Source organism: Amphiprion ocellaris, chromosome 22 (genome assembly GCF_022539595.1).
Source record: "Amphiprion ocellaris isolate individual 3 ecotype Okinawa chromosome 22, ASM2253959v1, whole genome shotgun sequence".
In the NCBI taxonomy this organism is placed as follows: Eukaryota; Metazoa; Chordata; class Actinopteri; family Pomacentridae; genus Amphiprion; species Amphiprion ocellaris.
The window spans coordinates 15,876,236-15,901,860 of record NC_072787.1 but is presented as its reverse complement, the minus strand read 5'-3'; the positions used below and the strand labels follow the sequence as shown (position 1 = coordinate 15,901,860).

The window sequence follows — 25,625 nt, the reverse complement described above, 5'->3', positions numbered from 1 at the left end:
CGGTGGAAATTAAAACGACTACAAATTGAGCCTCCTTTTTTGCTCAAAACTGTATTTTTGTGCTGTACTTCATAAAAACCGTCATTAAATTTAGTTCAATGGATTTCATTAATCTTATTTTTACAATTTCTTCAATTTTAAAGATTATTTCATCTTGTTAAAAAAGGACACAGTTGCTATGGTTACCCGAGAGACGCCGGAACCAGAGCAAAGTCTAGTGGGACACGTAGTTCAGGAAGTATTCATTTGTACGACATTTAGCCAAGAAGGGCGGTGAAATGACTTCATTACCCAGAATCCTACACAACCCAAATAAACAGCACTTCGGTGAAAAGCGAGAGCACTTTGTAGGGGCTTTCAGCGAGTGAAATTAATAAAAAGGAATAGTTTACTGTAACCGTGGTTTGCATATGTGTTCGCAAAGAAATAGAACAGGATGGTGTTCGCAAAGAAATAGAACAGGATACTAAAATGATATCTGGGGTGACATCATAGTAGTATATTGTAGTGTAACGAAGGGTAATGACATTTCCAGGCCACAATCCTCACCTGTTTAGGTGGAGAAGGCACGGACCTGCAGACAAGGTAAGCGTAGTCTTATGATTAATGCTAAAATTCGAGGTCTACTGCATCTGAAATGATTGGTTCAGACTTTATTATTGGAGAAAAGGGAATGAAACTGTACCTGTTCCAATGAATAAATCCAAGGTGCTTATTTTAACACTTACCTTATCTAAATGGGAAATATAAGATATTTCACCTTTCAGACATTTTCCCAGCATTATCAAATCTCCCTAGAGGCAAAGCACAATTGTAAAAAGTGCCCTATTGCACCTATGAATGATGGAGAAGCACATCCATGTTAATATCACACACGAACTTGTGGCCTTTCTCAGACATTCACATGCTTGCAGCTGCCAGAGACAGAGATAGCTGAATGGCTGCTGGTAAAGTAGTGACTTTTGGACGCCTGGGAAATGATTTCGAAGTAATCTGCTGATTTAAGGCATTGGCTAAGCTTTTCTGTGAAATAATCCGCAGACATCAAGCCCTTGGATCAGCTATCAATTTGCACACTGTGCCTGCAGCTCAAGCCGCCTTTGAGCTTGTCTGGGCATTTTTAAGCAGGCAAAGGTGACCATGAGAACAGCATTTCTGGGTGTCCTTTGGTCTCTCTTACAAACATATCAGCTTACACTTGAAATCATTTTTCTTTCAATACCAGAGTTGTGAGAAGAATGGCGACATCGATCAGTGGAGGAAGGTGAGAGGAGCTTGTATTGGTGCAGCAGTCTGTACATATTTTCATCACTGTTTCATTGGAAATTCAGTGGCTTTTGGGTTTGAGACAACAGAGAGATTAACTGTTTACAGCCGTGCATCTAATCATCCTTTTTCTTGTCATTAGCGGGTGGAGATGGCCTCTGAGTTTGCTGTTTCTGAAGTCTTCTCTCGCAAGAAGCCTCATTCAGGAATCAGCAGTCTGGCTGTACCACTGCAAAGCTCGGAACAGTTGCGAGATCACGATGATGCTTACAGCGAAGGTGTGTCAGCTCATGAAAAAATCATAGACATGTGTTCATAGAAGTGGTGCCTATATAATGGCGTGGAGGCTGTGCAGAAAGAGGCCTGATAAGGATGTATGAATTTGTTTTTTTTTCCAGCTCAGGCTCTTTTGGGTGACTGGTTGAGCAGTAAGTTACGGCTGGAGCTGGAGATGGAGGACGAGGATGACCTAATGTGCTCTGCTGAGAAAACAAACCCTTCTGCAGTGACTAATGCTCAGCCTCCTGCTCTGAACTACAATAACTTCGATGGTATATAAACTATTCAACTAACTTGGAGATTTCTATCTCAGTCACTCAAGACCTGCTCAGACTAGCTTCCTCGGCCAAAGATATAGTCACTATTAGGGCTCCCTGATTCAAAATTAGTAGATTATTAAACAAACTGCATCACAAAACAGATGGAAGTAAATAATGCACATATTTATTGCAATATATTACATATCTTAACCTGGGATACATTAATTTTGACACCATGGTGAAATATATGTTTTGCAATTACAAGTAATTACTAGTTAATATAATAAAACACAATAAATCACTGAAAAAACATATCACTTGTAATAAAATACTTATTTTTTTGCTCACCTCTGCTAAAATGTATAGATTTTTACAACTGCCTGGCTGAGGAGGAAGAACAGTCTGCTGTAAATAGCTTCCTGCAAGGCCTAATGGAGCAAGAAGTGTTGGACTCCGAGATGATCGAGGAGCTGGCACTGGATGCTCAGCAAATGAGGAAGAAATTGAGAGACCCAGTCATCACCATGGAAGCACGACACCAACAGGTATGTGACCAGAGTGCGTGTCGTCAAATTTCTCATGTGAATACTTTGGGCTGGAAAACTGTCACCATGAGTGGCGAGTCAACTGGAACGATGGGCACCCAAGTTATGTTGTCAATTACTCTAATTGCCACTGAAATCCACTTAAGGTGCGAGAGAACAGGGCCCGGCGGGAGGCTGAGAGACTGAGGCAGCAGAGAGAGAGGGAGGCTCAGCGGGGCTCCAGAGAGGAGGCGAAGAGGAGGGAGCGAGACGAGGAGATGAGGAAGAAGCAGGAGGAACGTAGGCAGGAGGAGATGCTGCAGCAGGAGATGGTGAGACTGCGACGTCAGATGGAGGAGAGGAGAGGCCTGGAACAGCTGGTTCGACAGAGGTATGGTATCCATAGCAACTGCTGGCTTGTGCAGGAGTGGATGCAACAATCCCCTATATCTACAACTGTCAAGGTCTGACCTGCTTCACCCTCCTTGTGTGGATTGAATGGATTACTAGTAACCTGTTAACAAGAAAGAAGCCTGTGATGAGCTACGTCTCTTCGAACTCGGTACCTGCTGTTGACGACTATTGTGGGGGGAATATAAGTGGACACGAGGATGAGGCTGCTGTTGTGTAATCATTTCTTAGAATGTGCGTACTCACCAAGGCCTTCTTTATCACTGTATTTATGTCATAAGGAAACTTTCAACATGAACACCTTGTAAGGAAAGCAATCAACGACCATCATCTGAGAAAAAAAACAGATATCTTAACATTTACAACTAATAGCGTTAATATTAAGCAATTTTTTGTTGAGAAATAAAAAGACTAAGAGGGAAATCACATGATACTAAATGATACTTTTCAGTCTTTTAATTGATATAATTTATGTATTATTGTGGTCATCATTTTTATTGTTTTTACATTGATTTCATATGTTTGTTTGCATTTGCAGTTATATATTTTAGTCTAGATTTTACATTTTTAGACATTTTAGTCAGCATTTTTTTCAGGTATTTGGATATAAACCAAAGTTCTGGGCAAATTAAAATGCTGAAGATGGTGTTAAAAAGTTTAAATAGTTAGTGGAGAAATTTCCCTCAAAGCAACAAAAGTCAACTTCATGGTGGTGCCATATGGAGATCACTGAAGTCACTAAGATTCATTGTCGGGGGATCATGAATGCTTGTAGGCTAACATTGCGATTCCTAAAGCCAGTACTGTAACAAGACTACCACAAAGAGATAAACAACTGTGCACACTCACACTCAGAATGCACACTTCAACACTTTCTCTTATCTAATTGGTGGCAAGAAGCACTTGCTTTTAACAGGAAGAAACCTCTGGCAGAACCAGGCTCAGGCAGGGTGGCCGTCTGCCTCAACTGGTTGGGGTGAGGGTAAAAGTTCAGTCAAGTCAAGTCACCCTTATTTATAACCACATTAAAAACAGCAGCTATTTTTTTCTGATATATTAGGAAAGGTGAAGAGGAAGGAGAAAAGAATAGAAGAGACAAGGGCAGGACAAATAGACAGAAAATCAGACACATAGTCCTCTCTAGAGCCAGAAATGCCTGAGAGAGATACAAGGAGAAAGAGGACAGAGAGGACAAAACACAATCTACCAGAGAGCTACCAGAGAGAGAAGACACAAAGTTAATAACATGTAACAGTGAATAGAGAGGACATGACAAGGACTAATACGTTAAGATAACTATATATGCAGGACAGCTAAGGCCAAGCCATGACTAGATTAAGAATAAATAGAAATTGAGCAAAGGAAAGAGAGAGCAGGACAGGAGATGGAAATCAGACAAACAAAGCATTAAAGACATAACAGAATAATAAACACGAGGAAGGTTGGTGAGGCCGGTTATCGCAAATTAGACATCATGTATGTATCACAACATGCAGCTCCACAGCCAGAGATGCCTGCAGAGAGGACAAACACAAACTACAGGAGACGCAAGACACAAAGTTAAAGACATGCAGTGGTGAAATATGAATGTGCAGGGGCTCTATAACAGACTATGTATGTGTTTGGACTGTGGGAGAAGGCCAGAAAACCCGAGCAGGCACAGAGAGAACACGTAAACGCCACACAGAAAGGTCGAACGGCAGGCTCAAACGTGGAACTTTCTTTGTGTGAGGCGACAGTTCTAAACACTGCATCACTGTGCCACCAGGTTCTAAACATGTAAAATAAAAATACATTCTTTGTTCCAATATTGTGTCATGCTGGAATGTCTGGTTAGATTGAACTTCAATTTTTAGGAGTGTTGAGTAATTACAGTATTGTTTTTGGTGAATTCTAATGTTAACTTTTTTCTGAAGTTCTAGAAATATAACTCAGCATCAGGGTTTCCTGACAAAATGGCAATAAAATACTCATTTGAATCTAAACTCAGGTTTGCAGTAGAAGATATGCAAATAGTTAAATTCCAGTCGATGTACTGGAAAGTGGTGGATCTGTATAAGTTCAGTTGTTTTTGTTTTCTGTGGTAATTAGCTTGCTTTTGTGAACTTGTCAGCTGTTTTACGCACACAAAGATGTAAATATGGAAAAATGCATATTAGCTGTAAACTTGGTGAAATGATACACTATGTGTTATCTGTATGCTTTTGTACAGGGAAAGGGAAAAAGCAGAAGTGCAGAGGGCAGCCAGAAGCCTACAATCAGCCCCAACACTCACAAAACAGCAGCAGAAGGACACTGAGCGACTCTATGAAGAAAAGATTCAAGGAAAGGTTAACATGAGCAATCTCAAGGTCCGTACCTCAACTGTGTGTGTGGGCACTGCAAGTGCATCCATGCATATTTGTATACCTTTGTGTATGTTTCAGTGTCTGCAGAGGCATTTTTCTGGATGGTATTCAGTAGTGCTGGACCGAAGGCTACGTATGGGTAAGGCATTGGCCCTCTGTGACTGGAAGAGGCAGCTGAAAGCATGGCGAGTTTGGCGAGCAGTGGTTTGGGCACAACAAAAGCAGCGAGAGGTTGCAAGGACAGAGGAGGCGCTGCGAACTGAAAACAGGTAAGAAGTGCAAAGAAGAAATGTTCATCCCATTTAGCTCTTATTGTATAACTGTTGCCTTTTTACCACAAACGACACAGTATTCAAAGTATTCAAGATTCTAACTGACAGTGTCTCTATGGGCCATTCACTGATTGAGAACCATTTATATCCTGGTACTCTGATCAAGCAGTAATTGAGGGTTAAAAATATGATCACATCTGTTGCCTCCTCCAGACAATGCCAGCTGGCTGTGGAAAGTGACCGGAGGCGGTTGCTACGGCGATGTCTGAGTGAGTGGCAGGTTTGGTGTCGGATGGAGAAGGAACAAAAGGAGCTTTTGGCCCAGCAGCAGGAAACCAAACGCAAGATGGCTGCTTTAATCAGTGCTGCATCAACAGGCAAAATCAAGGCCACAGAAACCCCCAATTATCAGCTAAATATGGCCCCACCGGAGGCACCCAGCCAACCCGAGACCACAGACAAGGTGAGAGGCGAACTCACAACTTCTCATGTCATCAGCAGTAGTGTTTCACATTGAAAACACTGGCGAGTCACATTTTTACAACATACTACACACTGGGTGATATCATGAGTAAAACATCAGCCCTTCCTTTGACATGCAGTGCTGAGCTCCTAATTAATGAGGCAATAAGCAGGTTTGGGGTTTAAACTGAACAAAAATATTCAAGCTAATTTTTCTCTTTCTACTACCCGAACCTGTCTGAGCATGTCAGATAAGAAGGAAAACTTCTCCTGCTCAGATATATTTATATATGAGTGGGAAAGACGAACAGGATGGCACAGAGTGGATGGAGAGAATGCCAGAGAGAAGTAAGATGTATAGGACTATGGAACAGGGCTTGAGGGAGAGAGAAACAAAAACAGAGCAGGCGATGAAGTTGTAGGAGTTCACGGAGGAAGGGTCAATAAAGAGGTCATACTTGCCAGAAGGTCTATGTGCCTATGCTTCAGGATTCTTGGAGTGGGATAAAGTTGCCCTAAGACACTTCAAGAAACTTGTACTGAATCTGTGTTACCCCCTTAAGCTCTCTGTGGACTCGGTCGATTCGAGTTCTCACATCTATAATCCCATCTTCCTTGTTCTGTTTTGTTCACTGTAGGAAGATCAGCAAAGGTCAGATACTGAAGCCTCTGCAGTACATCAGGATCAGCCTCTTGTGGGTAGCGTGGCTCGGCCTTCTCAGCCCTGGCAGGTCACCCGACGCCATGCGGCACCCACTTCCACCCAGCTCCGCCAAGCGCAGCAAAGAAGAGAAGACGGCGGCTTCACCTGCTCAAAAAGCTCAGTGTCGCCAGGCAGCAGGTTTGAAAACAGACATGTGGCCCAGCAGCAGATCATCACACAGCAGAGGAAGCTGCTGAAGGTGCAGCAGGAGCAAATTGTCCGGCTGAAGGAGGAGCAGAACAGGATGGGCTTGGAGCTGGAATTGGAGAAAACTGCACAGCTTGCTCAGCTTGCAGTGCGAGGAGGCTCGAGACCAAAGAGCCGTGATTTTGAGCCCAAGGAGCAGAGGTAGGTTCAGTGCACTTCAGATCCATGTGAGGCTGCTACGCTCTAGATGAGTGTATGTCACCTCACAGTCACCCATATGGTAAAAGCCCTTTTGAATGGTTATTCATGGATTTTGCAGTGAATAATATATGGTTTTCTAATGCTGTATCCATCACTTGTAAGCCAAAGATCAACTTTCAAGTTTGTGATAAATAAAAAATAGTGAAGTTATTAATAAATGCTCTTAGTTTCACACTTTCCACATGAATATGAATATGTAATAAGTCCTAATAAAGGGTACAAAACCATCAGTTCTGCAGTCTTACGTTAATAATGTTTGTCATATAAGCCATCAATCAAGTTCAGTAGCTCATCTGCAGAAATGAATGTTAATACTTTAATTGAGAGTTTGTACAATAAACCAGTCACAGTTGTAAATATGAATATAAATGCAAACCACATCTGGAAGAACCGAATGGTTGTCTTCAATAGTCATTTATATTTCCAGTACAATAATTTAGTTTAATTGAATGATGATCCTTTAGTATGTGCTAGTCAAACTTTGAAAATGATCATGTTGGGGTGCCTGTTGTAGCTCACCTTGATGAGCAAGCGTCTCCTGTGTAAAAGTTACAGGCCCTGATGCAGCATCCCTGGATACTGGGTGATTTGCTGCATGTCACCTCAAACTCTCTGCTCCCTACTTTCCTATCTCTATCTCCAGTCAGCCCAATAAAGGCTCAAAACTTCAACAGCAAAAAAAAAATCATGTTAAAAAAGAAAATATTCATGTTAAATCAAACCGTTTTAGGATGTGCAACAGAAATTATGTAGGACTATAGAGAGAATATGGGGGGTTTGAGCCTTTACCGGTTGACTGGTTTATTCTGTCTACTCCATGTGTTTATATACACCAATGAGCCACAACATTAATACCACCTGCCAGCCGAAACAACTCCGACCCATCAGGGTGTTGACACAGGAAGTCTCATAGTGTCTGGCACTACAACGCTGGCTGTGGATCCTTTTGAGCCTGTGGGTTGCAGGGTCGAGCCGCTTTAACCCTCGTGTCATCCTGCGGGTCACATTGATCCATTTTAAAGTTTGAAAATGCTGGAAAAGATTTTTTTTTTCACAGTGAAAACTTCCACATCTTCAACATTTTTGGGAAATTTTTGAACATTTTTTGGTGGGGAAAAACGAAATGCTAAAAAAAAAAAAGTTTCTTTAAGAACATTCAGAAAAAAAATCAACCAAAATTTTTTTCTGAATGTTCTTGAAGAAAATATTAGAAGTTTTACTGATAAATATGGAATCATTTTAGATATTTTTAGGATTTTTTTTTTTTGGAAGACTTTTATTCATTTTTTGAAAATATTTCCAATTTTTTAAAATTTTTTATTTCTTGCCAAATTTGGGAATTTAAAAAAAACTTTTAAGAGAAACTTTTAAGGAATTTTGGGAATTTTCTTCCTGAAGATTTTGCAAATTTTTATAAATTTGGGGATTTTTTTTTGCTGAATTTTTGGATTTTTTTTTCAGAGAAAGGAACGATATTTTTTGGTGCTCATAAATGAGGACAACAGGAGGGTTAAATCAGGTTTGTTCCAGTGCATCCCACAAGCACTTGATTGGATTGGGATCTGGGGTGTTTGGAGGTTGAACTCCTCGAGATCTTGGTCGTGTTCCTTGAGAAATCCCTGAGCTGTTTTTACTGTGTGGCAAGGTACATTCTCCCACTGAGAGAGGCTGGGGAAGTGAGTTGCCATTGGGGGTGTGCTTAGCCTGGGAAAAAGTTTGGTACACGTGAAAGTAACATCTAAATGGATGCCAGGACTCAAGATTTCCTACTAGAAAATAGTAGTGTGGTTGTTGTGTACCTAGTATGTGTAGCCTGGCCTTGTAGTCAGGATTTTCTGACTGAAACTCACAAGGCAGAGAGTTGAACGCAAGAATGTCTCCCTAATGCCACAAGCCTCAAATGTGCCATTAGTTGCAAAACCATCTCCAGTTGCAGAATAATCAGTTATATGGAGACTAATGGCAGAAGAAGCTGGCAGGTTTTGTCTGTGGCCACCTCAGTGGGTAAACATGGGTCGAAATATCTCATATGTCTTGTGTGGGACCAGCACTTATTGTTTGCATGATGAAGTGGGGTAAAAGCCATTATCTGTTAAAAGGTTTTCTTATTAAATTCTGATCACTTTAGAAGCAGATAGTTACAGAAACCTTTTAAGCTTGTTAAAGATTAGCCAGAACAAATGAGTTTAAGATTTGGATTTTTGTGGTTTATATATTTTGGAGCTTCACATCAGATACACTTTCTAAGGAGACTATACAACCTTGAACCCAGTTTCAGTAAAAGCAAAATGTTCTGCTCTTCATTCATATTCATTTATAGACTTAACTTGCCTTCAGTCAATACCTTTATGAGTAAACATTGTCAGGGAAGGATCAGGATGATTTGGGTGTACAGACAGAGTTGTGACAGGTTTTTGTTTCTTTGCTTGTGGCTGTGATTGTTTCTGTTGCAGGGCACTGAGAGTTACTGGAGAACCTGACGATCAGCGCGCACCTTCAAGGAAAGCTGTCACATTGCAGACGTGCCCCCATCCCATCATCACAGGTCAGTCTGAAGGTTCCCCCATTTACAGCACAGAAATTGCACACATTCTTTTATACATAGCATACACAGAAGGAGCATGTCCTCTTTGAAGGCTGTGGGAACAGAATGATGCAGCTCTTTTGTCACGGAAATTGAATGACTCTGAGTCACACATTGAAAGGCTGCTTTTGTGGGCATAAGTGGCTATAGGTGTGGAGACCTCCAACAGAAGCACAGGTTTGACTTTGCCCACTACGTGTTCAGAATTTGAAGTGTGACACATAGATAAACATGCACATTTCCACTCCGGAGACTGCGGTAGAAAATAAACTTTGTGCTCAATTCACCATTCTCCCTCTGTGAAGCCATGGAGGCCCGAGCACGTCAGCGCGCAGAGCGAAGGAAGGAAATCGAGGAACTCAAGAGAAGGAAAGAAGAGGAGAAGCTGGTAAGACTGGGAAACCATTTTCTGGAGTGACTGTATTTTTAGACATGCAGTTGTAATGTTTAAAAAAAAATACACAAAACTTTCAGGCTGAGATGAAAGCCGCCGAGGAGCAGAGGCAGAGGGAGGAGGAGGAAGAGAAACGCAAAGAAGCAGAAAAGCGAAAGGAGGAGAAAAGGCTGGAGAAAGAGGTGAGATGTATTTCATATTTTATGGACACTCACAGGGAGGCTGAACGACATGAGTCAGAATAATAGAAGCGATCGTCTGTGGTGACACTGCAGAATATTTGAATAATGTCACCTTCTGTGTATTGCAGAGGGAAGAGGAGAAACAGAGGCAGATGACGAGGCAAAAGGAGCTGCTGAAACTGGCCCGCCAACACTACAACAGGACCCTGTTGCTACGACGAGGCCTGGCGCCGTGGAAACGCCTCATTCACTTCAGACAAGCCAACATGGAGGTAAATCACCTGCTTAGTTCAACTGTCAGCTTATAGCAACATGCAGGGAGTCAGCCTCTTGATTCTGGCTGTCAACTAAAAATCTGATATAACAGACAACAACTTTGCAAGAAGCAGTTTAATCTCGCCATTATTATGTAGTCATATCAAGCAAAATCAAAAAAGTCTGACCTTCAAGGGTGAGTATGACTCAAAAATTGCTAGTCTACACACATACACACACACACACACAATGGATTTGAATAATAAAAGCCTTGCCTGGCTATGGACAGCATTAAATAGAGCACATTCAGTATTTGTATCTACTATCTTGCTATAGCTCGGATGCAGTCATGCAAAGGCAGCAAGTGCTGAAACTGCACTCTATTAAGCCTTTTTTATAATTCAAATCTTTACAAGTGCCCGGTTGGGGTTTTTGTGACTCGCAGACAGTTTGTGAATATTAACACTTCCCAATTTTCTCATAATAGATAGCTTGTTTGGTTATTTCCTTTCCGTTTTTGGAAGATTAAAATGGCAGATGATAGCAATAAAAAGCATTATACAAAGACTATTTTAAAATCATTGCATAAAATTATTATATAACAGTTTAGTTTGACTACCATTGACTTTTTTTTTAATATCAGTACTCTGTTTCCCTGGTTGTGAACACTATGCAACCTTGTGCAACTTATAGTTAATTATTGACAATAAGTACCACAAACCACACACTGTGTTTCCACAGGCATCCCACTCTAACACCTTTAATAGACTGATAATTGTGAAGAATGTACAAACTGTTCTGGTAAAAATACTGCAGCGAAACGAAACACCCCAAGCCAAAGGCAAAGCTGCGAAACAGATACATGCCCACCACTCAATGACACACTTAGACTCTGTTGGACACGCACACATAAGCCCAGAGACACACTTAAACAAGGCAGCGGGGAATCATCCAAAACAAGAGCATGTGCCTCAAATTTATAGTCACATTCCCTTGATGCCATTATAATTTCATCTTCAGAATGGTCCTGCCTGCACAGCATCACAAATGAATGCAGAAAATCTTGTGCATTCATGTTTCACAGCAAGATACGAAATCTCTTTGTTAGATGTGACATGCAGACGCTTCATCCTTTCCTGCACTCTATTGTTTCTACCTGGCACATTCTGTATGATTCACTTTGGATGCATTCATCAGCTCGCATTGGTGATTTTTTTTTTTTTCAATCCCCTCCAGCTGGCCGAGAGTCATCACAATCTCTTCCTCCTGAGGCGCTGCGTACTAGGCTGGCAGCAATCAGCAAGAGAGTCCCTGTCTGAGAAAGAAGCTTCTGCTGACCAACTGCACCAGCACTTCTTGCTTCGGAGGAGCTTAAGCTGCTGGAAAAGAGTGTGTATACACTCACAGACACACACATAGACAACAGTTACTCCATCAGGACTAACTTGAAGCAACACCTTTTCCTAATCTCCTCCTCTACCTGCACTCAATTATGTTTTCATGTGCCCGTACCCAGTCTTTAAAGAGAAAAAGTTCTGAACGATCCTACTTTTTTCCTTGTCTAAGCAAAGGCCATCCTTATCGCTTCCACCTACTAAGCAACTTGTAATTGTTGTTTTGTTGTGGATTTTACTGCTAAAAGATGGGTTGAATGCCAATTAGCAGCATTTTCCAGCTTTTAAAAGGGGTATATCCATCATTTGGATGTCACTACACTACATGCCAATCGTACACTTTCACAGCGTCCTTATCTCCAAGTGAATGTTGCTTGTTTCAGCTGAAAGACAGGCGGGTAATTGAGGAAGAGCAAGCCGAGCGTTTCTATCGCACACGCACTCTGAGGAGGTTCCTGCTCGCACTGCTGGACCATGTGACCCAGGAGAGGCTGGTGGACTGGGACCGTGAGGAGCTGGCTCAGGAGCACAACAACAGGTCTGCCACCCCCCGACTTTGCCATATGTTCACCGTATGAATGCTGCAGTAATATAACCAACGTACAGGGTGTGATATTAAATTTAACAGCTTGTGAAAACTTTAATTACAAGTTGAAATGCAAAATGAGGCCACTTTTTCCACCAAGTAAATGCATATTCTTGAACCTTTTAAGCCTTTTACGGTCTATTCTATAAAAGTTTATGACTTTTAAGACCTCAAGTAGGCACAAATAAGCTTGATTTGCGGGTAAGTAGTGAAGATTATGACAGAAGTTAGATGCTGTAAAATGCAGGGCATAAACAGGAGCAGAAAATATTGGACATTTACCAGTATGAATAACAAGAGCTTGGTGCATCTTTTTTTCCATCCCAACTGCCTGTTGATTAGACTGAAAATTACACCATCATCTCCTTGAAACCAATATAGTATTTCATATCTGTTTACTGCTGCAAATGTCTCCTCATATTATGATTAATGAATATAGTTGTATTTCATTTTGCTGCTCACTGCATAGTGTTTCCAGCCTGACTGGCTTTTTCCAATAATAGCCTTTTTCGGTAACTCACAGAGAATGGATTTTGTAAGTAATTGTGATATATTGGTCATGCATGTCAGCTGGCACCGCTGTGAGTAACACTCTCCATAGGGGCTAACCTGCTGGTGTTTAGCCTATAATTTCCACTATGCCACTATGCAAATTAATATGTTAAAATGAGCATTAAACACACAGTTCTTGGTAAGAATTAATACATTTTCATTATAAACTAAGTGTTGTTTGAATTTTCATTTGTGACCATCTGGCAGCTCATGCTGCAACCAGTCATCAATTAGTTGTCAAACATTAAATTAATTGCCAGTATTTATGAGAATTTTTAGGAAAAAGTCAAAATACTTTCATTCGAACTTCTTAATTTCAAATATTTTCTAGAGGGCTTTTGTCATCTGACAATAATCTAAATATCTTTGTCTTGTGGAGGAAAGAAGACATTTGTGGACGTCATCTCAGGCTTTGGGAAACATTCATCAACTCACCACTTTTCAACATTCTGTAGACAAACAACTAATCAATTATTCAAGGGAATAAACAGATTAATTGACAATTAAACTAATCGTTACTTGCAGCCCCACTGGCAGCGCTACTACAGCTCTCAGATTTGCTACCAAGCAGAGGAAAGCTATTGATGTAAAATCTGGGTCAAAGAAGCCATGTTATCATCCATGTGAGTCGACTTGACCAGAATAGCAACAATCGAGCCCCGAGCTCATTTTCCTGAAGTGGTCACAATGACAACGCTGATTTGCTGATGTTTAGCAGGTCACTAAAGATATTAAAGGACCACAGATGTCAACTTCATTGCAAGAGGAAAAGTCAAAGGTTCCCCAAAGTCAATAAGATGAATCCTCTGGGGAACATGAATGTCCTAAAGAAAAAAGACGTCAAATTCAACCAACAGTTTAAAGATAAACTGATCAGCAGGCTAAAGAATAATTTTAACGGCTGAGACTTTCCTTTATTTGTACCACACTTGATTTGCAGTACCTTTTCACGCAAAATATTTATTTTAAGCCAACAATTGCATTTTGAAATCTTCATTACGCTCAATAAAAGTCAATAAGATAAATCCTCTGGGAACATGAATGTCCTAAAGAAAAAATAAGTCAAATTCAATCAACAGTTTAAAGATAAACTGATCAACAGGCTGAAGAATAAGTCTGATGACTGCGGACATTTTTATTGTGCACTGAAGTTGATTTGCAGTATTTTCTTTTTTTTTAAATACCCATTTTAAACCAACATTTACATTCCAAAATTTCAATTACACTCAGTAAAATAGATTTTGTGTAGTCTCCCATTTCCTAATGTAGATAAAGTCATCCAGTTAGATTCATCCTCTGGGGTACATGAATGTCTTTTTTAAAAAAACTAATCCAGCCAAGAGCTAGACTGACCAACAAGCTGAAGAATAAGTTTAATGACTGAGAATTTTCCTTATTTGTAACAAACTTTATTTGCAGTATTTTTTCCTTCAAAAATTTCATTTTAAACAAATAATTGCATTTTAAAATTCTGATTTTGCTCAATAAAATTAATACTGTGCATCTCCCATTTCCAATCATGAAGTTAATGATTCCTGTAGCACTACCTGAATAATTTCCTTGCTACAAATTATTAATGATTAGAAACGTGGGCCTGTCAGGTGGAGTGCTACTAGACCACAGGCTACAGGTGAATTCCCACCAGCTGCCATTGCCAACAAGCCCCAAGTAGCATGTGAAAACTTATTAGGTGTTGTCAACCTTGAGGTCCCTATAATCCAGTTTGTTATTGCTCACTCGCTCTGTTCCCGTCTGTCTCTCCATCTGCCTGCATTTCAGACGGATGCTGCAGCGATATTTCCTGGCCTGGAGGCAGCTTCCGTGTCTGCTACGCAAGGAAAGAGAGAGGGAAGAACGGCGGGAGAAGCTGGGGCGGAAAGTGACTGAGGTTCTGCCTGATTTCTGCTCCCATCCACTGTAAAGCCTCAGGGAGAAACTGCCAATGTAGGCGACAAACCGCATACCCATACAGACGACACACTAATGTCTCTGGAGCAGACACTTGCAAAGAGGAGATGAAAACACCTGCACATTTCTCATGTTCATTTAATAAAAACAGATAAAATTCATTTCGTACAAACACACACACAACTGGACCAATACAATTGTTAGGATACAAAAAAGCTTAAACTTACATTTAAGTGGAAAGCTAATTTCTCTAGCTGACATTATGCATATTGATGCATTTGCTTTTCTTCATATATCCAGAATTGCTTTGTTAGTGAGTCAGTTTAAAAGAGCGTAACAGGGTCAAAGTTACTATGAATATATTCATAACTATGCAATTGATTGCTGTAGAACTTGATTTTCTGGCTTATGCAGATATATGTTTCATTTATCCGTAATAAATATCCTTGACACACGTTACAAGGCTGTGTGAGGTGAATAACAGTCAGTGTTTGTGAAGGATGAAGGAGGTATATGGAGGAAGGAGACCATCCTTCAACAAGTGTTTCTATGTATCCAGAGGTGTCATTTGTGTGGTTTATGCTGTGCTCACTGAAAATGCCTCTACGAGTATCAGCAGACTGGCAATGTTGTTGTTTGGAGTTCACTCACGATGTTTGCAATCATCCACCAAGGCACTAGAATGTAGAGGAGACAAAAGATCAGGGTTCAAATCCAAGGAAGACATCCAGCGTGAAGGACATAGAGATGTCTGTTTGGCAGAGTGGCTGATGAGAAGCAGAATGAGGCAGCAGCGGTGCGAATATGAGTGAGAGCAAACAAATACAGCTGCATCGAGGAGATGCCAGCTGTCAGTCAAAGTAATGGCAGTAAATGCATCGCACTGTGGTTTGTACTCGTTATTGCTAAGTGTCAAAGTCAGTGGAACTCCACAGCTGCAGCTGCACCTTCAAGCATCGCTGAGAACAGTCCAGGCAGGTTTAAGTGAAATCAGGTTTTAAGGAGCCATGTTGCCATCCAGTGGACGTGAGCAGAACAGCAGCCATAATCCCCACAAACTCATTTTTAACAGGGCTGTGTCTCTTACACCAAATCTGCGGGAGAGGGGGGACTCAGTTTGTCTCCCATGGTCATGAATTCGGACCAGTTGCCACGGAAACCTCGAGAGTAGACCCCAGTGTCCACCACGAGTCCCCAGAAGGCACTGCGGGCGGTTTTCTCTCGCAGGGCGATTCGTGCCTCTCGCTCGGTCACATTGTAGCTGACATTGATGACCTGCATGACCAGCAGGTGAAGCAGCCCACCAGTCACGATGCTGCTGTACCACGCACAGGTGAAACACAGTGCAGTGCTACAACACAGGCACAAGGAAAAGATGACGAATTTAAAATGCACAACATTTTACTTTAGCCACTAATACTTCAGTGTAAATAGTATGGTAAAAATGCTTTTTTTTTTAACATGAAGTACTCTGTGTAGGTAGATTAAAAGATAAGTGGACACATCACAGTTAAAAGAACCTTTTTTAACATATTTAGGACATGATAACCATTCATACTAGCTGTTCTAAAGGCCTATTTAAAGTGTGCAACGCCCACAGCAGTGCCAGCACAGATCATTTTATCTGCTTCACATCCACTCTCATTGCTCCGAGCACAAACAGTGAGTCTTTCTCCAACGGCTTGGTAGGAGACGCTCCAAGGCTCTTTTGAAACCGATTCAAGAGTACAGTGAAAGAAGCCTGATGTCTAATATGCAAGAAACTCTCAAAGACGCCTCGCCTGATTCTGGGAAAAATGTCAAAGTGCCCCATGGTGTCTCAGTTAAGATAGTTATTCTGAGCTATTTCAAGAACACTATTTTGCTCGTAATTACTGCTAAAAGGCTATCTGCCATTTCCCGTTTCCACGGTTTCATCTGAACTGTGGACGTTCATTTTAGGCATGCAATTAAGTATTGAGCTCGTCTCTGTGCAGTTAAGTAGATGTTGAAGTTTGTGCTGTGTAGCAAGGCTAGGTGCAAAATTAAAAAGGTTTCTTACTTTATCCAACTAATAATACATTCTGAATACAGATTTTCATTACATATTCATTTCTTCCTGAAGCACTGTCTAAGCAGAAAATCACGGTCATTTAAATTTGTGACAGTTGTTCTGCATTCTTATAAAAAGGAGGGATGATTGCTTCTACAGTGTGATTGATTTTTGTTGCCAGTATCAATATTAAAGGTCAGTATCACTATTAATGACAGTGATTCTAACACAGTTTTAGTCAAATATCTCCTCATGGTCTGTTCCGAGTCTAAGCTGAAAAGATAAGCATTGTTCAAACACAGGTCTGACTCTGTAAATGGAAAACAACATAGGCTGTAAAAATAAAAGACAGATGTAGCAATTGTGACGTCACAGATTTTAGAAGACATGAGTTGGCAACTGAGCATCACCATCTTGCTCTTTTTGAACCAGATGACCGAGGAGGGTGGATCTGACTTAAAGCACAAGGACACTACGTACAGCAATTCTTTAGTGACCCATTAATCACCTCAAGACAGACTCTGCTTTATTGTCTATTTTACTCTAAATGTGACCATATTTGCAAAACTAACATTATTCTTTAATGGAAAAGACTTGAAACAAGGCAATGAGTCCATAAATTCTTCAGGAAAATGTTTGCTGAACTAACAAAAATGAGTCAACTTTCTCCTAGACCTTTATACAGTCTGACTTCTTTTTTAACCAAAAGAGTCGCCCCCTGCTGGCTATTACAAGGAATGCTTTATTAATTAAGGCATTTCAACACTGGCTTCACATTTAAAACCCACAAACTAAGTCTATCTTCAATATACAGTCAATGGAAATAAAGTGGCTTGAACTGATCCACACAGCACTATTCTGTGCATGCTGAAGCTCATGTTGAGGACAGAGGGAAAGGGCAGGAAGATGCCCAAAAAGGGGTGGTGAGAGTGAGAATAAATATGCAAACAAGCTGAATATGAACAATCTTTCTCCTGAATCGCAGACTCTACCTTCAATCTAATAGAACTAATTTGATGTCTGTTGTTTAATTTCTGTCCTGTCTTGAGATAGATGAGAAGACTGATACCATTCTCATATCTATACAGTGAATCTAAAGCTAGCGGCAGCAGCGAGTGTAAGCAGCTTAGATTAACATACAGATTGGAATCAGGGGACCTAGATCTGTATGTAAGTAACAAAATCCACCAGCCCATACCACTAAAGCTAATTAATTATCCCATTTTATCCCATTTATCTGGACAAAAGCCAAAGTGTAAGATTTACAATTTGTGGTTTTACAGGCATTTTCAATTTTTTATTACTAATCTAAACTAACCAGCTGATGCTAGCTTCCCTTTTGGCATACAGATCAGTGGAGCTCAACTAAAGCAAAAAAGAAAAAATATCTTGCTCCTTAGTAGACAAACATTATCTCTTTGATAGACCAACATTATTGATCTAAACTGATACATGAGAGTATATTTCTGTAAGTTATTTATTTTTCCTTTATTCTATGTTCAAAGTCTGTTTTGGAGTCTTACCTTATCTTGGGATATAAAGATAGAGGGGAATCACATGCTGTACAGATTTGAATACACTTTGAAGGATATTTGTGATTTGTGCATTTATCAATAAACCTGACTTGAATTTATATTTTTTCTCATTCATCCTTTTGCACTTGTGACGACCTGAACTGCACTGGATATGCTGAGAATTAATGGACTCATAGGAACACAAAGAAGTGCCAGTTTAAATTAAGACTGTCTTATTTATTTATAAAACAGAATAAAGATGTTATAACATATAAAATCTACACACTGGAGCTATACCACAAGGATGAATTAACGATGTATTAGTGCAATGTGTGTAGAAACTGTGTGTTCTCGGTACCTGTACTGGTTGTAGACTCCTGGACAGTAGAGCAAAGCGGTGAGGAGGTTTTGTCGCGGACACACACTCTGCAGCACCAGGCTGATGCCGTACAGCGACGTCAGCAGGAAGAGGCCGAGCGTGAGCAGGAAGCTGCGGTGGTTGGCTTGTCCCACGCAGCTGTTTATCCTACCAGCGTACCGACAGGAGGGGACGCACAAACACACAAACGCACAGACAAAACATTGTACTGAGACCCCAGGGTTACACTGCACTACACACAGACAGACAGGAACACACATATATCAGTGCGACTATGTGAATGTGTGATGTTGACTCGACACCACATACATGTCGAATGACTTTTTGAGATTTGTTGAATAGAGTTTGTGTCGAAACGACAAACAGGTGACAAACGAGACAACTTCTGTGTTTGAGATGTGGGACAAAGAGGTATTTTAATGGAACCCACCAGACACAGTGGTGGTCGAGACGCAGAACGCAGACGCCACAGATCCGACAATGTCCCGCCCTCGGGGGCCGAACCACCCTGCACACCGTACACCAGTTCTTTCGACTACTTTCCTTCACCTCCACCTCCGCCTGCTCCGATGACCCCATCCAACTGGATGCTGTCATTGTCACGTCCTGCCTCCCCCCATTGAGGGAAGGGTCTCTGTCCGCCAGGGGGGTGTAATACGTCACCGTGCTGTGGACGGCCTCCTGGTTTGGTCGCACGATGCCAGGTTCCCTCTTGGTGTGGATAAGAGCCAGCAGGGTGAGGACGACCCCCACACTTACCACCACTACCTGGAGCAGGCCGACGTCCCCGCGGGGAAGCACCTCCGTGATGAACAAGTAGTACATGTACGCCAAGGAGAAGAGGGCCAGGCTGAGGAAGAAGAGCGTCCGTCCCTTCTTGCGGTGGGTGAAATAGTAGTACCACAGTACCAAACCGGGCAGAGCTGTCAGAACCACCAGGCCGAGCATGAAGTGGACGGCGGCGAGGTGCAGCAGGGCGGGGAGGAGAATAAGAGGAGGGATGATGGACAGTTCCAGTTTTCGGGCTCCACCCCACAGCCAAGGCACACGGATCCGGTCTGTGACGACTTCAGCCACCTGCGACAGGGATTCAGGTTTCTGGGGCTCCCTCTTCAGAAACCTGATGGAGAAAAGAAACGGCTCAGAGCTTTCACTTTCAGTCATCAGCAACTTCTTCGTAAACTGGCAAAATCAGCACATACAAAACCTTTACCCATTTACATGACTGAAAATTTCACCCTCTGAAACCCAAAACTCTCCGGCAGGTTTAAAAAGGCATGTTATAATTTCAAAAAAATCATCAAAATTATACCATTTGTCAGAGCCAGAAACTCTAAAATAGAAACAGTTGTCAGACTTTGAACTAACTGACAGCCCAAGAAGTAATCCTGTCACATGTGGTAACGTCTGGAAAATTGACAAAATTAGAGCCTAAAATTATGGTATTTCATCAAAATGATTACATTCTACATGTGTCATTTTAAAAAATTACTGAAATGTTTTTTTTGCCACTTATCAGATTCTGTTTAAAAAAAAAAAAAAAAAAAAAATGGATTCTGCATTTCAACTTAGAAGCCATGACTGACTCTGCTGCAACCCACAGTCACATGACAAAAATTCAGGATTTTTTTAGTCGAACTGTAGGCAGTTACCACAGAGCAGAGAGGAGACAAGTATGGAAACAAATTACAGATGCTAAAGTAAACTGAAACACACTTGATCGATAAAATAAATGTATACTTGCTTTTTCCGGCTTCTCAGATACGACAATTTCATGTTTGTGGCTGTTCTGTATTAGCTTAAATTCAGCATTTCTGGATTGTGGACTGGTAGTTTGATAAAACAAATAATTTTAAGTTGCCACTTTGGGCTCTTTGGACATTTTCTAAACTGTTTTCTGATGTTTTAACATAATTGAAACAACAAATATTCACTGGATGAAATGAAATACACTGCAGATGAGGACTGTTTAATCAAAGCTTGACTCATATTTATCCTTAGGGCAATTCAGGCTTTTAATTTCCTCTCATTTTACTTGCAGCTGCTCTTGTTCCAGTTGATTTATTTGTTTTTAAAACTCACACGCTTCAATTTTAGCACTTTTATTATTTGATCAACTTTGCTGTTTAATATTTTATCATTACCGTAATTCATTTTCTCATTTGTGTGTCCACATCTTCTATTTTCTTGAGCAGCAACATTGTAAATGCGCCTACACTTCAATGTACTCCAGGTTTAAATAAAGGTTGCATGAATGAATGAATTAAAATAATCATCAGTAGCAGCTCTAGTGTCAGTTTAACACCTCTCACCTGTCGCAGGCATCATCCAGGTCCTCACAGTCGCAGCAGCAGGCAGCCACATGACTGCGCTCTCCATGTCTGTTCACATATTCGCAGCAGCACAAGGCCTCCTCCTCCTCCTCCAGCACCTTCTTGGTTCGCTTCTTCATGACAGACAGCCCTTCAGCCAATCAGACGTTTAAGAAAAGTTTATCAGTACGATCATTAACTTCATTCTTGTGAGCCTTTTTGTGCTATAAATGAGAAAGACAGTTTGGCGAAGAGAAAAAGTGGCAGATGAGACGAAAATTCCTCTAAAAGCCCACTTTGCCGAAATGACTTTTGCGCACAGCAGCTTACCAGCATTTTGCATGTGTTTTAGATGGTGGAGTGGTTCCAAACAGATTTCAACCACGCAACACTGAGCAGAGCCTACCCGTTTGACCCTACCCGGTCCATCTCCTACTCACACATCTGTCACACATCTGTCACACATCTGTCACGTTTTAATGATTTCCAGTAAGCAAGCCATCCCACCATGACAGTCTGCTGGCTTATTTAATACAGGATTTGGGTTGAGGTTAAGGTGATGTCAGCATTTAGAACAATCACAGGTCTTCAGCGTCCTTTCAATAACACCCTGATGATTCCCCAACGAACTACAAAGTGGGACTAATCCTCTAGCTGAGTTAAACCTCTCTCTCTCTGGGGGAGATCTGGCTCTGCTGAAGTGGCCTGAATGAGCTTTTGATCAAAGCATGACATGGTGTGTTAATACTACTAGTCAGCCAGTGATCAGACTAACATGCTAAAAAGGACGTCGGGGTTAAAGGAGGTCACCGGCATCTAACTGGTGATCCCTGCAGATCGTAAGAGCCAACACAGAGGACAGATTTAGTTACATGTACTGATTAATGGGTGTACAGTGGGACCAAACAGCACATCTGCTCCCTGACAAAAAAACACTAATGCTGCTGCAGGGCATTAAAAAGCTTTGCAGAGGAAAGCGCATTCGATCTTTGAAACATATCATACAGGGTGGCTGCAGTTCTTTAGAGGTCACCTTCAAAGCCGACACGATTAGATGATTAATCAATAAGTCCGGAGGCAGAAAATTACTCTGCAACCTTTTTTGATCCCTACTTCCAGGAACCTTGACAGTTTGCTGCTTTGCTTTAAAGTAAACAGTATTGAGTTTCACACCACAGGTTGAACTGAGGACGTCGTCTGGGGCTTTGGACAACTATGACAGGTGATTTTTTTTAGATAATGAAAATTATCATTACATGCATCCTGGTTTGTCTTCATGCCATACACAAACACATTTTGAGAGAAAAACAACAAAGTCCCAACAAATATGGATTTAAATTTAAGTGTCTGTCTAGGCAGTTGATAAAAATGCTTGAACATTTTGAGAAACATTCTCAATTGCTTTCTTTGCCGAGTGTTATATGATAAATACTACTCACAACTGCATATATCTGTGTGATAAATATGAAGCTTCAGTTGGGAGACTACAAGCTTAACTTAGCATTAAGACAGGAAACAAAGGGAAAACGTCAACATGCCTTCATCCAAAACTCAATAAATCATCTTACAACACATTTAAAGCTCACCAAAGTGTCAAAATAACCAGCTGTGGTTATACAGAGGGTCATGTGGTGCAAAAACGTGGGGCTGTGACATTGCCAGGCAACTGACAAAAATGTCCTCATGCTAAGCTAAGCTAAGCTAATTTGCTCCTGGCTACAGCTTCAAACTTACCACACAGACATGAAACCAAAATTAACCTCCTCAAATGGAATAATCCTATTTCTGGTGACAAATGTAACAATAATATTAAAATAAATTCTTCAATAACTACTGTTGGCTGCAGCTTGCATGTTAAATAGTAGAGACTGACTTATATATTGGTTGACCAATGTTATGGGCCGAAAATGGCCTTTCACAAGTATATCAACATGGACATATGTGTTGTCCAATAGTTGCTAACATGACTACATTTTTATAGAATGTAGTACAAAACCCCGCAAATGATTGCTGCACAATGTCTAACTTTAATTGCCTATGTTTCAATGCTTGACCTTCACCAGACTAATGGAGTCTGTTGGAAATCTGTGAATGCAGCTGTCCCTCTGCTAAACACCAGCCTCATGAAATAGATGTGCAAAGACTTCTTTATTAAAGACCTTACTGCAAAAAAATCTTGCTCTAAGTATGAAACAGAGTCATCACATACTTTCAGCACCATATGCAGCACATGTAGCAGAGCTCATCACAGATGAGCAGAAGGTGGTGCAGAGTCAAGAGGTGTCTTCAGAGGAAGCTGCTAACTAGTTTGGAAAATTCATTGCTAGAAAATTAATAAACAATGACCCCATCATTAACCCTTTTCAATATAACTCCACCATGCATCTGAAACTCCTCATCAGTCAGTAAGAACTGAAAAAAGTGAAATGTCTTCAGTAACCTGAAAGAAGAAGCCCAGTTGCTTTTCACTGAAGCTCCTGAGAATCCACACAGTAATAACTCCAACATGTTTTGAACAATAGACATCAGAGTTCCTTATTCCTTAATATCGGTATCGGCCCAGAGAATCCAGAATAGGTCAGCTCTATTAAATAGGCCAGATATTAATACCCGTATTATTTATTCTGGGCTGGGTAAGGAAGCAAATACAAATCATCTCAGTGGCACCAGAACTGCTCTGTTTAAAAGATACAAGCACTGACAGCACATTAAAGCATCTAAACAGTTACCTCTGTCTGCAGCAAGCTTAATCTGAAATTATTATTTATGAAAATAAACGTAGTAATTATTATTTAGAGTAGTAAGTGTATGCACCATGGATATCATTATGCATTTTGACAGCTGTATGAACAACTTTTCTCATAGTAATGGAATACTTCTGTATAAACAGCATCAATCAATATCTACATCAGTTTTTGTGGCTCAAAACTTGTTGTCATTTTATTGTTGAACACTGCAGGTTTGTTACCGTCATCACAGGCAGTTAATCTCCGGCTGCAGGTCACAGTTAACCCAGATTTCTCTGATCCTACCTGTCAGCCAGCAGCGTCTCACCGGAGCGACACAATGCGTCAAACCCAGCAGTGCCAAAAAAACGCACAACAACCGGCTCGCACATACCTGAACACCAGGCTGCTACATGCCCGTTTCTTCCAGTAAAACCGACTCAAACTGTTCTCCTCCCGCAGGGCTTCTCCACGGAAGTCTCAAACCCGGCAGCGGCGCTCGTATCCGGTGTCTGTGGCCGCTACATGACGCTCGGAGCGCGGCGGAGAGTCTCCAGAACAGCCGCTGCCGGGGGACGGAGGCTGGGTTCAGGTCGACGGGGAGCCACCGGGAGCTTCCCGCCGAGGCTCCGTCCAGGTTTAGTCTCTGCTTTGGAGGGAGACCTATGTGTCTGCTGCCAAACTGAGCAGACAGTTTCCCTCCTGACGTCAAATGAGGTGGACTTTCCCCGCCCATGTGCTCCCCGGGAACACCTACAGGACAGACGGCCGCATTCAGAGGTTCAGCTGGTCCAGACAGCAGAGTCCGCACAGGTGGAGGAGCACCTGAAGCCTGTACTGTTGCTTTAATTATGAGTAAAAGCCCTGCATTCTGATAATCAGCCTGATATAGCTGCTGCATATAAAAAAGTAACTGAAGTATTGGCCTCTGTGACCACGAGCATCGTTAAATTATGAATAATAGAACTTTTTCGCATAAAAATCACAATGTTGTAGTGTCAGGCGGGGATGCAGGGGATTTGACAACCCCCCAAAAAGTGTGAATATTAATATAATGTAACATTTATAAGGGAAGATGCTCAAGATGATCAATACAAACTTGCTATTCATGCATAACTTTATTGTCAGTTTTTATTGTTGCTTTGACTTCAACTGCAAAATAAATGTTATACAACAGAAATGACTGTTAATTTGTTTCTTTTAATCCATTCTCGCCACTACAAGTTAGCCTTTAAGACACATTACTATTGTTTTTATCATTATTTACTGTTGGTTAGCTGCTATATGTTACTGTATCAGATGATGGTGAAATTAATTTATCAGAAATCCAAGCTAGAGTACTGAAAAAGTTTATGTCCATGGGGGGCTTCCAAAGCCACTTTCACATTTTAAAAAAAATTGTAAATTTCAAGTATTTGATATGGATAATTCTTCTCTATAACACTCTCATGTTAGCATTTATTTATTTATTTTTTAAAGTTTGTACATTTATGTTAATATAAAAAACCCAGATTCTTATTTTGCATGGTCTGTGATTTCCTTCCACTGGTGAACTGATGTCAATGCTATTTGAAGATCAGTAAGAGCACCATCATCCAAGAAAAACTGGACTGTATGATTAAAAATTGACTGGTCAGGAGTTCAGCTGTAAAATGTTGCAAAGCAAGCACGATATGGTGCACAAAAAGTCACCAGAATGCAGGGAATTGGGTTTTTTTCTAATAAAATCTATGGAAATTGAGGTGAAATATGGCTAGTTTTAATCAAATGCATGTGTCAGAAGTTTAACACATCTGAGTAACTTTTTTAGAGATCTGACAAGCTATATTGTACTCATGGAGATAGATTTCATTTGAATGTTGGGGGTGAACACA

General features: G+C 41.0%; 2 protein-coding genes across 3 annotated transcripts; one reads left to right on the top strand and one right to left on the bottom strand.

Annotated features, from left to right (window-relative positions):
- The first annotated feature begins 11 nt into the window (after window positions 1–11).
- On the top strand, window positions 12–17,554 carry ccdc191 (coiled-coil domain containing 191). 2 transcript variants are annotated; one of them, XM_035958071.2, is made up of 17 exons: window positions 12–585; window positions 1,226–1,264; window positions 1,409–1,544; window positions 1,665–1,817; window positions 2,172–2,350; window positions 2,497–2,720; window positions 4,953–5,091; window positions 5,167–5,357; window positions 5,574–5,823; window positions 6,461–6,873; window positions 9,387–9,478; window positions 9,823–9,905; window positions 9,992–10,093; window positions 10,222–10,365; window positions 11,585–11,737; window positions 12,126–12,280; window positions 14,660–17,554. In XM_035958071.2, exons 1-17 carry the CDS (start codon window positions 523–525, stop codon window positions 14,799–14,801), a joined length of 2,658 nt encoding a protein of 885 aa, XP_035813964.2. In that variant the 5' UTR covers window positions 12–522; the 3' UTR covers window positions 14,802–17,554. The 2 variants fall into 2 exon arrangements, with proteins under 2 accessions (XP_035813964.2, XP_035813965.2); XM_035958072.2 differs by lacking the exon at window positions 12–585 and having other exon boundaries at window positions 1,135–1,264; window positions 1,670–1,817.
- Window positions 14,909–24,285, bottom strand: zdhhc23b (zinc finger DHHC-type palmitoyltransferase 23b). The gene is made up of 6 exons (XM_023292087.3): window positions 24,146–24,285; window positions 21,026–21,176; window positions 19,144–19,833; window positions 18,693–18,860; window positions 15,876–16,139; window positions 14,909–15,465 (listed from the first exon to the last, which is right to left on the bottom strand). The coding sequence occupies exons 2-6, from the start codon at window positions 21,163–21,165 to the stop codon at window positions 15,432–15,434; spliced, it is 1,296 nt and encodes a 431-aa protein (XP_023147855.2). The 5' UTR covers window positions 21,166–21,176; window positions 24,146–24,285; the 3' UTR covers window positions 14,909–15,431.
- Between the last annotated feature and the right edge of the window lie 1,340 nt (window positions 24,286–25,625).

Bases quoted from the DNA above. Each gene is read 5' to 3' on its own strand.
- ccdc191 (XM_035958071.2), top strand. From the start codon at position 523: ATGACATTTCCAGGCCACAATCCTCACCTGTTTAGGTGGAGAAGGCAC. The intron at 1,545-1,664 runs GTGTGTCAGCTC...TTTTTTTTCCAG, and splicing joins CGATGATGCTTACAGCGAAG to CTCAGGCTCTTTTGGGTGAC. The intron at 10,094-10,221 runs GTGAGATGTATT...TGTGTATTGCAG, and splicing joins AGAAAAGGCTGGAGAAAGAG to AGGGAAGAGGAGAAACAGAG.
- zdhhc23b (XM_023292087.3), bottom strand. From the start codon at position 21,165: ATGAAGAAGCGAACCAAGAAGGTGCTGGAGGAGGAGGAGGAGGCCTTG. The intron at 19,834-21,025 runs GTGAGAGGTGTT...TTTCTCCATCAG, and splicing joins CTGGATGATGCCTGCGACAG to GTTTCTGAAGAGGGAGCCCC. The intron at 16,140-18,692 runs GTACCGAGAACA...CCTGTGTTGTAG, and splicing joins GGAGTCTACAACCAGTACAG to CACTGCACTGTGTTTCACCT.